The sequence below is a fragment of the Ambystoma mexicanum genome, chromosome 3p (assembly GCF_040938575.1).
Source record: "Ambystoma mexicanum isolate Mex_15411 chromosome 3p, UKY_AmexF1_1, whole genome shotgun sequence".
Classification (NCBI taxonomy): Eukaryota; Metazoa; Chordata; class Amphibia; order Caudata; family Ambystomatidae; genus Ambystoma; species Ambystoma mexicanum.
Genome location: NC_090925.1, coordinates 1,268,082,761 through 1,268,097,361, shown reverse-complemented (window position 1 = coordinate 1,268,097,361; position 14,601 = coordinate 1,268,082,761). Strand labels below are relative to the sequence as shown.

Below are 14,601 nucleotides of genomic sequence, written 5' to 3'. Positions count from 1 at the left end.
ATGAGGGATGGAAGATCAGAAATCAGAAGATCAGTATGCCCGGTGCGAGGTGTTGATAACTTTGGCATAGTAGGATTGAGGGAGAAGAATTTCTTGAGTCTGATCTTTCGAATAAATGTATCCAAATCAATACGTGACTGGACATAGTCAAAAGTTTTAGTAGGACAAAAGTTAAGCCCAAGAGAAAGGACAGAGGCTTGGGCTTTGGTGAGGATATGCGAAGATAAATTGATGATTTGGCACTGCTTCATATTGTCACTGATTATTTTTTGGTTCCAGAGCGCGTTGCTCTGCTCTCTTGGCATGCTTCTGGCCCGTTTCCCACGCTGGCCTCGCCGAGTTGTTTTCCTCCTCGTGGTTTCTGTCCCCTTCCTCTTCCTTTGCCTCTGCCTCGCCCCCTTCCCCGTTGTTTCTGATTCTTCCCATCCTGGCATAACAGTCTCATTTCGTCTAAAAAATTTAACTTGACAGACGGTTCCTCGTTTTCACAGACTGAAACATCTGATTCGGACGAGATAGAGTCGAGATCACCGACAACTGTGGGCCGGACCGTTGGCTTTTTCCGTAATGAATCAAATCTTCTGGCAAACGTAAAGATCCGACCTGTCTCATAGTCAATTTTGTCCCTGATAAACTTTCGGTGCTTCCGTTGTTTAATATCATCTTCATACGTAAGTAATGATTCGTTGATTTTACCACGGAGTTGTTTCCCCTCCTCGGACTGCGGCAAGCTAGCAAGTTCTGTTTCTTTTTTTGCAAGCTCTTCCACTGCCTTTGTTCTATCTGATTTGGCATATTTGACTAAAATCGTGAGAAAGTGTGCTGAACATCCTTTACTGGCATCTCCCCATTCCTGGAGCATGGCAGGGTCCTGATCTTCAAAGGACGGCATTCGTAAATTCGTAGTATATATATATATATGGGATACATTACTCACCGTAATCGTATTTCTGATGCTTGTATCTGCTTAGATTCACATGCTGTGCATAGGCCGACATCTAGTGGAAGCTGCGGAGCATAACAGTTTGTTTTTCGAAAGTCGAAAATGGGTGTCGACACAGGCGTGCCAGTAATACTATCCCTAGTGTGACGTCCACTGTACCCAAGATCCCTCACGCGTGTAGGATCCTCAGATTGTATTTTTTCTGACATGAGGAAGCATGAGGAGTAGCGTGAGTACAGATAATCCAAGCAGATAGACAGAAAGGTAAGACTACAAGCAACCAATCGCCTTCTCTCGGAGGGGAGGAAGGGTGGGTCGCATGTGAATCTAAGCAGATACAAGCATCAGAAATACGATTACGGTGAGTAATGTATCCCTTCTGAGGCTTGTGGAATCTGCTTAGATCACATGCTGTGCATAGATTAGCGAGCAGTACCAGAAGAAGGAGGTGGGATGTGAGAAGGGTCATGAGCAAACAGGTGTCTTAGAACCGCTTGTCCCACTTGTGTATCTGTCTTGGAATGAGTGTCAATGCAGTAATGCTGAGTAAAAGTGTGAATAGAGCTCCAAGTAGCCGCTTTGCAAATGGTGTCGAGGGGAACATTTGCAATGAAAGCCAGAGTGGCACCAATGCCTCTAGTAGAGTGGGCCCTTGGCGTAAAAGGCAGAGTTTTTTCAGAAAGAGAGTAACACAGCTGTATACAGTTGATAATCCACTTCGAGATAGCGCCCTTAGAGACGCGATCCCCCTCTCTGCCTGTAGCTACGGAGACAAACAGTTGATCTGTTTTCCTTAGCGGTCTGGTTTTATTTACATAGTATAGGACCGCCCTACGCACATCTAGGGTGTGTAGTTTCACCTCAGCCGAGCTTTGCGGGTTCTGGAAGAAAGCCGGAAGCTCGATGGACTGGTTTACATGGAACTTGGATATGAATTTAGGTGAGAACCTAGGGTGTGTGCGTAAAACCAGTTTGTCCTTGTGGATAGTAAAAAAAGGATCCTGCACTGACAGAGCCTGAATTTCACTGACCCTTCTTATGGAGGTAATGGCTACTAAGAAGGCCGTTTTATAAGTCAGGTGTTTGAGACTACTTTTATGCATGGGTTCGAATGGGGGTCCCATGAGCTTAGCTAGCACCACGTTGAGGTCCCATCCTGGCGGTGGGTTCGAAATAGGAGGGTGAAGTCTCTTTACTCCTTCCATGAAGGCTTTAACCACTGGTACTTTCCACCACAAGACCTTGTTATGGGATGTGGTGTAAGCCGAGAGGGCTGCCAGGTGTACTTTCAGCGAGTTCAAAACCAACCCTGCATCCAGCAGGTGGAGCATGTATGTCACAACGTTGGAAGGAGTGCAATCAACCGGGTTGATTTGTTTATTCTGGCACCAGATAACGAATCTTTTCCACTTATCAAAGTAACAGTGCCTTGTATTTGGTTTCCTGGACTCCTTTAGAATGTCCATACACCTCTGTGGTAATTTGAGATGTCCAAACTCTATGACTTCAGGAGCCATGCTGCTAGGTTCATAGAGTTGGGTTCCTGATGCACTGTTTGACCCTGTTGCTGGGACAGTAGGTTGTACCAGGCTGGGAGTCTGATGGGTTCGCACACCGCCATCCTGCGTAGGTGTGGAAACCATGGTTGTCTCGCCCACATGGGAGCAACTAGGATGAGCGTCATCGATTCCTTGTTCATCTTGTACACCACCTTCCTGATGAGAGGAGTTGGTGGAAAAGCGTACGCAAACATCCCTGACCAGTTCATCCACAGGGCATTCCCTTGGGAGTCCGGCTGGGGGAACCTGGATGCAAATCCTGGGCATTGTTTGTTTTCGCTTGTGGCGAATAGGTCTATAGTGGGGAAACCCCACTGAGAGAAGAGATCTTCTACTATGTCTCTGTGAAGGACCCATTCGTGTTCTTCTGGGAGGGAGTCTCTGCTTAGAGCATCCGCTATGGAATTGAGCTCCCCTGGAACATGTTGCGATGACAGGAAGATGTTCCGTCTGAGTGCCCATATCCATATTTTCTGGGCAAGCTTGGACAGATTTGGCGAACGAGTCCCCCCTTGCTTGTTCAGATAGAACATGGCTGTCGTGCTGTCCGTCCTGATCTGCACCGACAAGTTCAGTAGATGGGGCTCGAACGCCCTTAGCGCTCGGAATACTGCCAGAAGCTCTAGCAGATTGATGTGGTTCTTGGCTACTGAGTGAGACCAGAGACCCTGAGCTGTGTGGTGGAGATGGTGAGCTCCCCACCCAGTCAGGCATGCATCTGTAGTCACCACGGCTTGTACTTCGGGATCGTAAAAGGGTTTCCCCTTTGCGAGATTCTCTCTTGTCCACCAGTGTAGGCTCTGTACGAGTGTTGGCGAAACGACCACTAGATCGTCCCAATGACCACTTGCCTGAGACCACTGTTTCGCCAACCATTCCTGCATGGGACGCATGCGCAGACGCGCGTGGGGGGCCAGGTAAATGCATGACGCCATCATGCCCAGTAACCGCATAGCTTTGCGTACTGTTATCTGTTGACCTGACTGATAATGCGGAATTTGCAGAAGTATATTCCGAATTCTCTCTTCCGAAGGGAAGGTCAATCCTTTCTGAGTATCTAGGATAGCTCCTAGAAACTGTTTTGAGGTGCTTGGCACCAGACTTGACTTTTTCTCGTTGATGGAGAAGCCTAATTCGTGGAGGAGGTCGATAGTCCTCTGAATGTTTGACCTGCAAATTTCTGGGGTTTCCCCCGTTATGAGCCAGTCGTCCAGATAAGGGTACACCGGGATTGCTTCCCTGCGTAGGTGTGCAGCCACCACCGCCAGTACCTTGGTGAATACCCTTGGTGCTGAAGCTATCCCGAAGGGCAGTACCTTGAATTGGTAGTGGCGACTGTCCACCTTGAAGCGCAAGTACTTTCTGTGCGCTGGGAGCATGGAAATATGAAAATAAGCATCTTTCATATCCAAGGTTGCCATGTAATCCCCCTTTTTTAGGAGGGGGATTACCTCTTGTAGCGTGGTCATACGGAATTTTTGGGGCTTGACATACTTGTTGGCAGGCCGTAAGTCCAATACTGGGCGAATTGTCAAATCTTTCTTTGGCACAAGGAAGTAAGTTGAATAGATACCCTTGTTTACCTGGTGTCCTGGGACGAGTTCTATCGCGTCCTTTTCTAGCAGAATGGCGATCTCCTTGAGAAGGATCTTTTGATGCTCTAGGGAGTGCACTCTTTGTCGTGGAGGATGATTCCGGGGACGCTGCAGTAGTTCTATACAATATCCTGCGGATACTGTTGACAGCACCCATCTGTCTGAGGTGATCCCTTCCCAAGCCTGGGTGAAGGTGGAAATGCGTCCCCCTACTGGGGTTGCGTGGCAAGGGACCCTGAACTGAGCGTCACTGTTTTGGTGGAGGCGTGCCACCTCCCTTGTTGGGGCTGCCTCTGCCTCTTCCACGACCTCTCTTGTTACCCCTGCCGTAACTCTGGGTAGACTGCTGGTTGTTATTCCATTGTGTACCTTGTCCCTGGGCATAGTTGCCTCTTTGTGAATTTTGGCCGCGTGGGCGACGAAAATTATTGTTCCCCCTCTGGTTAGGGGGTTTGTTGGTAAGCTGGCCAAGGGATTTGAGAGTCTCATATTCATCTTTGGCATTTTTAAGTGCGTCTTCGACCGCTTTCCCAAACAATAGGTCGGGTTCCACTGGCTTGTCTATTAAAGAAGCCTGGGTTTCTGTCTTGAATCCCGACTGCCGTAACCACGCATGTCTCTTGATAACAGTACCTTCTGCTATCAATCTCCCTGCGTTGTCAGCGGCGTCGAAAGTTGCTTTTAAAATGCAACCAGACACGGCTCTCCCCTCTGCCGAGATCCGAGCCAGCTGGCCCTTTAACGGTTCTGGAGCAGAGGCAATGAGCGCCGCGACTTCTTCCCATTGATGGCAATTGTAACTAGCCAACAGGGTGGTGGAATTCGCAATCCTTGCTTGGTAGGCGGACGTTGAGGCTACCTTTCTGCCAAACCCGTAAAGTTTTTTGCTCTCCTTGTCGGGAGGAGCTTCTGATGAAGATAAGGGCGTGCCAGCCCTTTTTCTAGTGTTGGTCACCACTAGGGAATCTGGTTTAAGATGTCCCCTTATATACAGAGGGTCAGACTGGGCTGCCCGGAAAATCTTTTCAATTCTGGGGTTGACAGCTCTGGTGAGATTAGGATTCACCAGGGAAGGATCTATTCTTCGTTGGATGGATTTGAGGATAGGGATGGTCTGAGCGACCGGTCTTCTCTCTCCTACAAACTCCTCCGCGAAGTCCCTTTCCTCCTGTACACCGTGGGTGTCGATGTGGAAGTGTTCCGCTGCTCGAGCGAGAACCTCGTTGAGGAGGGGCTGGTTATCAACTGGAGAGTCAGTAACTGGGGCTTCGCTTTGTACTGGGGAATCTACTCTGTAAATTTCCTGCTCATCTTCTCCCTCCTCCAGGTCCTCATCCTCTGCATAGTAATCTGTCCCGGTTTGTTCTTCCATAATTTCAAACTCCTGGTCCTCTTCAGGGAAACCTTGTTCCTGGTAACTGGGGAGTGGAGTAGAATATGGAGTGGAGTAAGGCTGAACCTCGAAGGGTTCAGGTCTTTCGACCCGGGGCTTTTTACTTAGCGGGATAGGATCGGAGGAGCCTGAGGGTGTGGCCCCTTGAGGGTTATATGAAAGAAAGTGTTCTGGGTTCTTATCATAAAAATCAGCCAAGGAAGACATCCTAGACATAACCCTGTCTATGTCTTCACTGGACCATTCCCTGGAACAGGGTATTACTTTAGCAGGTGATGATTTATGGGACTTTTCAAGGGTAGACTTGTGTTTACTTGTCTGCCTAGGGTGAGAGGATGGCTTTACAGGGGTGGAAGGCTGTGCTTTCCGCTGTTTCCCCCCCTCCCCGTGCGTGGAAAAATGTTTTCCCTGTCCCTTGGAGGCCCCAGAGACTTTCGACGCCTGGCGCCGAGGGTCTGGAGAGGTATCTGTGTGCTTCGGGCGTGGGGCCTCACTGGTGTTAACCGCGGTCTCGGTATCTTGGAGCGCGGCCTGGGGGTGGAAGTCGTCTTCGTCTCCCGACGATCGAACTTCCGTTAATGTGTGTAGCGAGGCACTCTTGGCAAGAGTGGATGATTGCCTTGCGTCGTGAGGTGATCTCGATCGAGAGCGCCCAGAGGACACCGAGTCGGACCGTTCTTTTTGTGCCTCTTTCCGGGAAGTCGACGTCGTCGAGGTCCGGTTGGTCTTAGTGTGTTTAGTGTGTGTTAGGTGTGTAGCGCTTGCGTCGCCGGGGGTCTTCCCCCATAGCCGCCCTGCCGGACGACCTTCCGAGGTCGGGGACCTGCGCTCGCCGGCTGTCTTTCGACGCCATAATGCCCTCGCCGTCCGAAAGTACGGCGTCGCTGCCATCGCTGAAGGCGCCCTCCGCTGCCATGGCCTCCTGCCTGGCGTGGTGGGCCCAACGCTTTGTCGAACGGTCCTTAAGTGTCTTAGGTTTAAACCTACTACACGCTCTGCAGTTCGCTTCGGGGTGATCCCTCGGCAAGCAGAGATTGCACGTGGCGTGCCTGTCGACCCAAGGGTATTTGCGATTGCACTTGGGGCAGAATTGAAAAGGGGTACCCTCCATACGCACCTTAAGGCAGCGGGCTGCTAAGTGTAGGAATATATAAAATGTAACTATATATCAAGAGTGAAGAGTATGTACCACCCCCCACTCTCCCTACTTGTAAGGGCCGAGGCCAGCGGCCTACTAGGCCCGGGCCGAGGCCAGCGGCCTTCCGAGGCCCAGATCCGTCGTGCAGCAGTCGACGGTCGATGACTTCTCCAGCCGTCGTCGAGGTTGAGGGTCGACGTTGGGGTGGGGAAGGGAATGAATTATAATTATAATAACAGCAAAAGTATGGCTAAGGCCAGGGAACTCCGCAAGATGCTTCCGACCAGTATGGCGGAAAAAAACAATCTGAGGATCCTACACGCGTGAGGGATCTTGGGTACAGTGGACGTCACACTAGGGATAGTATTACTGGCACGCCTGTGTCGACGCCCATTTTCGACTTTCGAAAAACAAACTGTAATGCTCCGCAGCTTCCACTAGATGTCGGCCTATGCACAGCATGTGATCTAAGCAGATTCCACAAGCCTCAGAAATATATATATATATATTGTTAATGCTCAGGAGAGTCAGGAATTGATACTTCTATTGTAAGTTATCTATTATAAACATTTAACATCAGCAATTGCTACCCGTTGTATTATGCCGGACCATTACCTAATAAGATATGCATTACTTACCGTAATAGCATTTCTGATGATTGTATCTGCAAAAATTCACATGCTGTGCATGTAGTCATACATCTAGTGGTAATCATGGATTATTGCATCTTTCTTTCGAGGATTGAAAGGGGGGTTGACATGGGCGTGACTGTAACACTATCCCCAACGTGATGTGTCGTGTACCCAAAATCCCTCACGCGTCGAGGTCCCTCTGATTGTGTTTTTTCTGCCATGAGGGAGCCTTATAGTCAGCCTGAGTACAGAAGCGAGAAGGTGTAAGATGTTTATGTTCCTTCTACCATCTGTGGGGAGGAAGGGTGGGTGCATGTGAATCTAAGCAGATACAATAATCAGAAATGCTATTACGGTAAGTAATGCATGTCTTCTGATGCTTGTTAATCTGCTTAGAATCACATGCTGTGCATAGACTAGCGAGCAGTACCCAGAGATGCTAGTGGGATGTGAGAAGGAACAGTAGCAAAGAGATGTCTTAGCACCGCTTGTCCCACCTGTGTGTCAGACCTAGAGTGTGCATCTAGGCAGTAGTGTTGTGAAAAAGTGTGTACAGACCTCCAGGTTGCTGATTTGCAAATGGACTCAAGGGGAACATTTGCAATGAATGCTATGGAAACCCCTGGGCCCCAAGTAGAGTGTGCTTAGGCTTGAAGGGCAGATCTCTCTTGGCAAGTGCATAGCACAGTGTGATGCAGTTTACGATCCACTTTGAAATCGCTTATTTAGAGACAAGGTCCCCTTCTCTACCAGCTGCCACTGAAACAAAAAATTGGTTTGTTTTCCTTAGTGGTCTTGGTCTTTCCAAGTAATAGATCACCGCTCTCCTCACATCAAGCATGTGAAGGCTTCTTTCCGCCACATTAGTGGGGTTCTGGAAAAAGGTGGGTAGTTCTATCAATTAGTTCAGATAGAACGTGGAAATAAAATTAGGCGCAAAACGTGGTTGAGTGCGCAGGACCACCTTACCATTGTGAATTGTGACAAATGGGTCTTGAACTGAGAGGGCTTGCAGTTCACCAACTATCGTTATTGATGTGATAGCCACCAAGAAGGCGATCTTGTAAGTGAGTGCTTTGAGGCTAGCCTTATGCATAGGTTCAAAGGGAGGCCCCATTAGTCTAGTAGGTACCACGTTCATGTCCCACCCAGGAGCTGGGTTGGCAACAGGTGGATGAAGTCTTTTAACCCCTTCCAATTACTGGAATCTTCCACCACAAAACCTTCTTCTGGGACGTGGTGTATGCTGAAAGTGCAGCTATGTGGACTTTTAGGGAATTGAAGACCAGGCCTGAATCTAGTAGGCGAGTCAGGTACAGGACAATATGTATAGGTGTGTATTCAATGGGATTGATGCTCCTGGCACTGCACCGGATGACAAAATGTCTCCATTTGCTGGAGTAGCAGTGTCTGGTATTAGGTTTACGTGCTTCCCTAAGAATGTCCATACATCTTTGAAGGAGTTGGATGTGCCCAAACTATATGACCTCAGGAGCCAGGCTGCTAAATTGAGTGTTTGAGGGCATGGATGTAGCGTTTCCTCCATGTCTTGCTATAGCATGCTGTAAAGGGCATGGCAGCTTCCTGGGAGGGAAGACTGACATTACTATGATACGTGAGAACCAAGGTTGGCGGGCCCACATCAGGGCCACCAGGATTATTGTGACTGTTCCTGGTGCATCTTGTGCACTATCCTGTTGAGCAGGTGAATCGGGGGGGGGGGGAGGGGGGGGGGAAAAGGGGCGGGGGGGGGGAAGCACAGACACATTTCCCTGACCATGTTATCCAGAGTCCGTTCCCCCTGAAGTGGTTCTGCGGGTACCTGAAGGCATTATCTGGGCATTGTGCATTCGCAACTTTGGAGAACAATGTCTTTGTGTAGTCGCCATTCGTACTCTACGGGTAGTGGGAAGTCTCTGCCGAGTACGTCCACCAGAAGATTGAGTTCCCCTGGAATTTGTTGTGACAGGAGGAACATCTTGTGTTTGAGAGCCCATTTCCATATGTTCTGGGACAGTTTAGATAGCCCTGGAGAGCGAGTGCCCCCTTGTTTGTTCAGGTAATAAATGCTTGTGGTGCTGTCCGTGAGGTCTAGGGCTGCCTTCCCCTGGAAGTCTGTTTGGAATGCCTTCAGGGCCTTGAATACTGCTAGGAATTCAAACAGATTTACAGTCTGGTGAAGGAAGTGAGGCCCCCCCAACCCGTCAGAGATGCATCAATGGTGAGAGTAGCTTCTACTGCGGGGGTGGTGAAGGTCTTCCCCTGCAAGAGGTTTTCCCTTGACCACCACTGCAGAGACTGAACAAGGGCTGCCGAGACAACCACTAGATCGTCCCATTGTAAGCTGGCCTGACACCATTGGCTCGCAAGCCACTCCTGCATGGTGCGCATGCGCAGACGTGGGTGTGGAACTAGGTAGATGCAGGAAGCCATCATCCTAACAGTTGCAAGGCCTTTGGCACGGTCACCTCGTGACTGGCTACATAGTGAGGGATCTGGAACAGCATGCCATGAATCTTCTCGTTGGAGGGAAAGACGAGGCCGTCTTTGGTCTGAATTAGAGCCCCCAGAAACTGTTTGACTTGGCAGGGGTCTAGGCTGGTCCTTTTCTCATTTATCGAGAACCCTAGACTGAACAGGACATCTATCGTCTTCTGGGTGTTTGTAAGGCATGTTCCGTACGAACCCCCTGTTAGGAGCCAGTTGTCGAGGTAAGGGTAGACTGGGATGGACTCCCTGTGCAGTTGAACAGCTACTACCACCAGTACCTTCGTAAACACTCGTGGAGCCGAGGCAATGCCGAAGGGAAGAACCTTGAACTGATAGTGCGCGTCCTCTATCATGAACCTTAGGTACTTTTTGTATGCTGGCAACATTGAAATATGAAAGTATGCACCTTTCATATCCAATGTTACCATGTGATCCACCTGCACCAGCAGCGGGATTACTTCCAGCAGTGTAGTCATTCTGAACTTTTGAGGTTTGACATATTTGTTCGCTGTCCGCAAGTCTAGAACAGGGCGCATGGTGAGATCCTTTTTGGGTACCAGGAAGTACACTGAATAAATACCCTTGTTTACCTGATGAATAGGGACGTCTATGGCACCCTTTTCTTGAAGGATCTGCACCTCTTCCATCAGGATCTGCAGGTTTCGTGGTGATAATCGTCTGCTCTTTGGAGGATGGTATCGAGGTGGCCGGTGGAACTAGATACAATAACCGTGGGTGACGGTCTTGAGCACCCACTGGTCTGAGTAATCCCCTCCCATGCGTGAAAGAATGATGATAGCCGTCACCTGACCGGGGAGGCATGGTAGGGGACGCGGACTGGTGAGTCACTTTGGTGCGGAGGCTGGGGAACCTCTTGGGGTGGAGTTTCTGCCCCTACCCTTGCCCCTGCGCCATCGTCTTTGTTGATACTGGCTGATGCCAGTTGAACCCTATGCGGAGGACAATGCGGTACCTCCTGAGCCGTATTGTTCATGTGGAGATCTGGAAAAGGACTGCCCCCGAAAGGAATGGCGAGAGTAAGACCCTTGCCGCTGTTGAAATGGTTTGGCTGTTATTTGATTGAGGGATTTTAAGGTCTCATGTTCCTTCTTAGCTGTTTCTAAGGCATTGTCCACAGCTTTACCAAACAAGTTAGAATCCTCTACTTGCTTGTTTATCAGTGAGGCCCGGGTCTCTGGCTTAAAACCTGAATTCTTAAGCCAGCCGTGCCTCTTAAAAAGAGGACCCTGTGCAAGGGTGTGTCCAAATGTCTCTGCAGCATCTAAGGTGTTCTTAAGGATGTTGTGGGTCACCTGCTTCCCCTCAGAAATGATCGCCAGCAGGCGTGATTGCATTGGTTCAGGGATCTCTTTGAGGCCTTCCTGAAGCAGGTTCCACTGCACATCGCTATAACTTGCAAGAAGAGTAGTGTTTACTATTCTGGTCGAATATTCTGCTGACGTGGTGATGCGCTTGCCAAGGGCATAGAGCTTCTAGCAGTCCTTGTTGGGGGTGGATATGGGGGGGGGGCTATGCAGTAGATGGTGGCACCTCAGCCCTTTTCCTGGTGGTGGCAACAACCAGCGAGTCTGGTGTGACATGCCCCCGAAAAATACATCGGGTCAGATGGAGTGGGGCGAAACAGCTTCTCAACCCGAGGGTTGACAGCTCTTGTGAGGGAAAGGGACAGTAAGGAGGGTGCAAGGAATGGCATTGAAAGCCATTTGTTTGTCCATAGGCGACGGCTGTCTCTGTTGAGGCGAGGTGGGAGGGTACAGACAAATGACGTCTGGTTAAGGAGTCGGGGTGGGTGAGAGCCAAGGTGCTTCACCTACTGGCTGATCTTGTACCCAATCCAGGCACGTATCAGTTTCATCCTCACCAAAAGGTTTGTCCTCAAGACCATAGGGGGTCCCCATGTGGCTCCTCTGGGCCTGAAAATTCAACTACCTCTTCTGGGTGAGTCCGAGTCTGGGCTGAAAGCTTTGGCAACATTGGGCAGGAATCTTCCTCCCCAGGTCTTTTGGGCATGATAAACATCTCAGAAAAGTCAGTTAAATGTGACATTTTGTCCATGTAATTTTCGAACCTCGCTCTGGTCCACAGAGATGAGGCAGAAGTGTCTGGAGGAGGAAAAGGCTCTCTAGAGGGAGGGGACTTATCAGTTAAAGCCTTAGAGAGAGGGGGTGAGGCCCATCTGTGTACTCCTCTCGACGAGAGGGGGTGCTTCTAGGTCGTTCCGCCCCCGAAACTATAGCCGCAAGACTCTTGCGCAATTCCTGCAGATGGATAAGAGATTTCGACGTACCTACAGACGTCATCGCGGTTAACGGCTCTGCCGAAACCTTTGGGGTTGACGTGCTCTTAGACGGTGTGTCGGCACCCGTGTTATTTTTAGAAGAGGCGCCCTTTTGAGTAGAATGCCTGGACGCATGCCGAGAAGACGGGTGCGGGGAGGGGTGCCGAACTGTGAGGTAAGGCAGGCACGGGCGAAGATTTTGACGTGCCTGTTGGGGTCTGATGCTTCCTCGGCGTATCCGTCGAGGAAGATCAGGAGTTGTGTGTTTATCATTTGGTGGTGCGGGTGTGCCCGTCGTCGGGATGTGATCTCCCCATAGCAGTACCGGTGGCCTGCCTATCTGGCCTGGGGACGGGCACCTGGGAACCGGACTGTTCCGCCGAAAGGTCTATGGCCTTCACATCGGAGCCATGGCTACCGCTAGAGTCCTCGTCACTCGAAGCGACAGCAGCAACGGGAAAGCGACTTTCGGCTTCAGCCCGTATAGCGTAGGCCACCCACCGCTTTCTCTGTCGATCTTTTAACGTCTTACGATGAAAAAGTTTACAGGACTAACAGGATCGTTTGTCGTGGTCACGAGGTAAGCACCTATTCCACTTGCGATGGGTGTCCTTCCAGGGGCATTTTCTGTTGCAAGACGGACAAAACTTAAATGGAGTCCTCTCCATAGGAAAGGGAAAAGGCAGTAGCAAGAGCAGAAAAGGAAAGAAAGGAAAAGGAAATGCATTCTCAGTTAAATAGAATCAACCTCGGGCCCCACTCTCCCTACTGTAAAGGCCTGGCCAGAGGGTCGAGGCCACGCTCGACGGACGTCGACCGATGCACCAGTCACTGAAGACAGCAGTTGGATGTCGTCGGCGTAGAGATCCACAAAGTGGTAGTCGAAGAGAAGACAAACTAACGACCACCGGTCGTGGGACAACCAATAATTATTTTGCAATATTAACTCTGACAAGCTCCGCATAAAGCGACCAACTAGTTGGGAGGAAAAAAACAATCTGAGGGACCTCGACGCGCGAGGGATTTTGAGTACACTACACGTCATGTTAGGGATAGTGTTACAGTCATGCCCATGTCGATGTCCCCTTTCGATCATCGAAAGAAAGATGCAATACCCTGCGATTACTACTAGATGTCGGACTATATGCACAGCATGTGTTTCTAAACAGATTAACAAGCATCAGAAATTAAGTTTATTAAAAAAAGAAAAATAACCTCCTAGTCCTCGGTCCTAGTGGGACTCTCACTGCATGCCGGCATGCCATCTTAAGCTTTGATCTCTTATTAAAGAACCCGTTTCAGGCCCAGAAAAAACCTAAAGTCCTAGGATGAAAACAAGCACAGCACTACAAAAGAATACCAACATCCCACTGATAAGTATGAGCACAGATTTTTAAAAGGGAACTCTATTCCCACCCTGATACCTGGGAAGAAAACCCAACACAGAGTCTTAGGAACTGATAACTTATTCTCACTGGAAGGACCTCATAAGAGACTAAATTCGAGGAAAGCCTTGAGCACTACTGACCTTGCTTCCTTTTAATAGTTGTACCCTCTGGATTGTAATCTGGAGGGAACACAAGGTCCTTAAATTCTTCAGCCAGGGGCCCCATCCGCCGATCCATCATGTCAGTCTTGGGCACTGAAGAGACAAAAGAAAGGGGTGGTGTCATAGGTGAGGGGGTTCACTAGGAAGTGGGCAGCATGGTTACTTCGGCAAATCCCTTCAATAGAAGAAGTTCTATCAGTACAGCCCACATTATAACGGGACAGCATGAACTTGGATACTGCATACACTAAATGTGGTTGTTAAAGAGAGAGCTTGCCACTGCTCCTTACATGTAAGGTCCTCGAAAGGCTCAGGCTCCTGCAGGTCCAATGCCAGGGCCTCGAGGTTCCGGAAGTGCTGCTGCAAGGCAGGGTTCTCAAAGCCTTCACTCCTGTATAGAGTGAGTTGGAGAGTGGATTACAGAAGATTTAAAAACATATCTGTACTACAAAGTATAACTAATCTATCATGCCAGGACATGCACTAGAAGAGCTCAAACCAAAAAGGCAGAACAATGGGATAGCTTTTCTTGAAACTGCAGGCCTCACCCTAGGCACCTGTTGGGGCCGTCAACCAGTAATATCCGTACCTGTACACAAAGCGAAGTTTCTGAACAATCTCCTTCATCTTTTCCACTTGCTCCTGGTTGGCTGGCACCTTCTCAGGTACATCCAGCTTACGTAGGTCATCAGCATAGGGTAAAAAAGTGAGATGGAAACCTAGAAGGGGAAAGAAAGCATAACAGTGTGCAAATGGAAGTGGGAGGGGAAATTGTAATGCAGTCGATTCAATTTACAAAGTTAGCAACAAAAAGGCAGCAATCTTTTGATGTTGAAGGTACCACACTTATGACACTACCACACTGGAAACGTCTGTGTCTGACCAGGCACATCAGATAACAGAGTGCAGAATTATCTCACAAACGACACCAAAGCAGTATAGCGCTGCTCTGAATGGACCCCCCACCCCCATATACAAACGACAAAGGATCACTTTAAAGAGG

The 14,601-nt window shown here is 49.4% G+C and overlaps 1 protein-coding gene across 3 annotated transcripts in view; it reads right to left on the bottom strand.

The window, feature by feature from the left end:
• Positions 1-14,601, bottom strand: part of XRCC6 (X-ray repair cross complementing 6) — a 473,622-nt gene that overhangs the window by 25,692 nt on the left and 433,329 nt on the right. For all 3 annotated transcript variants that reach the window (XM_069652767.1, XM_069652769.1, XM_069652768.1), the window contains 3 exons: positions 14,188-14,317; positions 13,889-13,989; positions 13,578-13,691 (listed from right to left, as the gene is read on the bottom strand). In XM_069652767.1, coding sequence (XP_069508868.1) covers positions 13,578-13,691; positions 13,889-13,989; positions 14,188-14,317 — 345 coding nt within the window. The remainder of the gene's footprint in view (positions 1-13,577; positions 13,692-13,888; positions 13,990-14,187; positions 14,318-14,601) is intronic.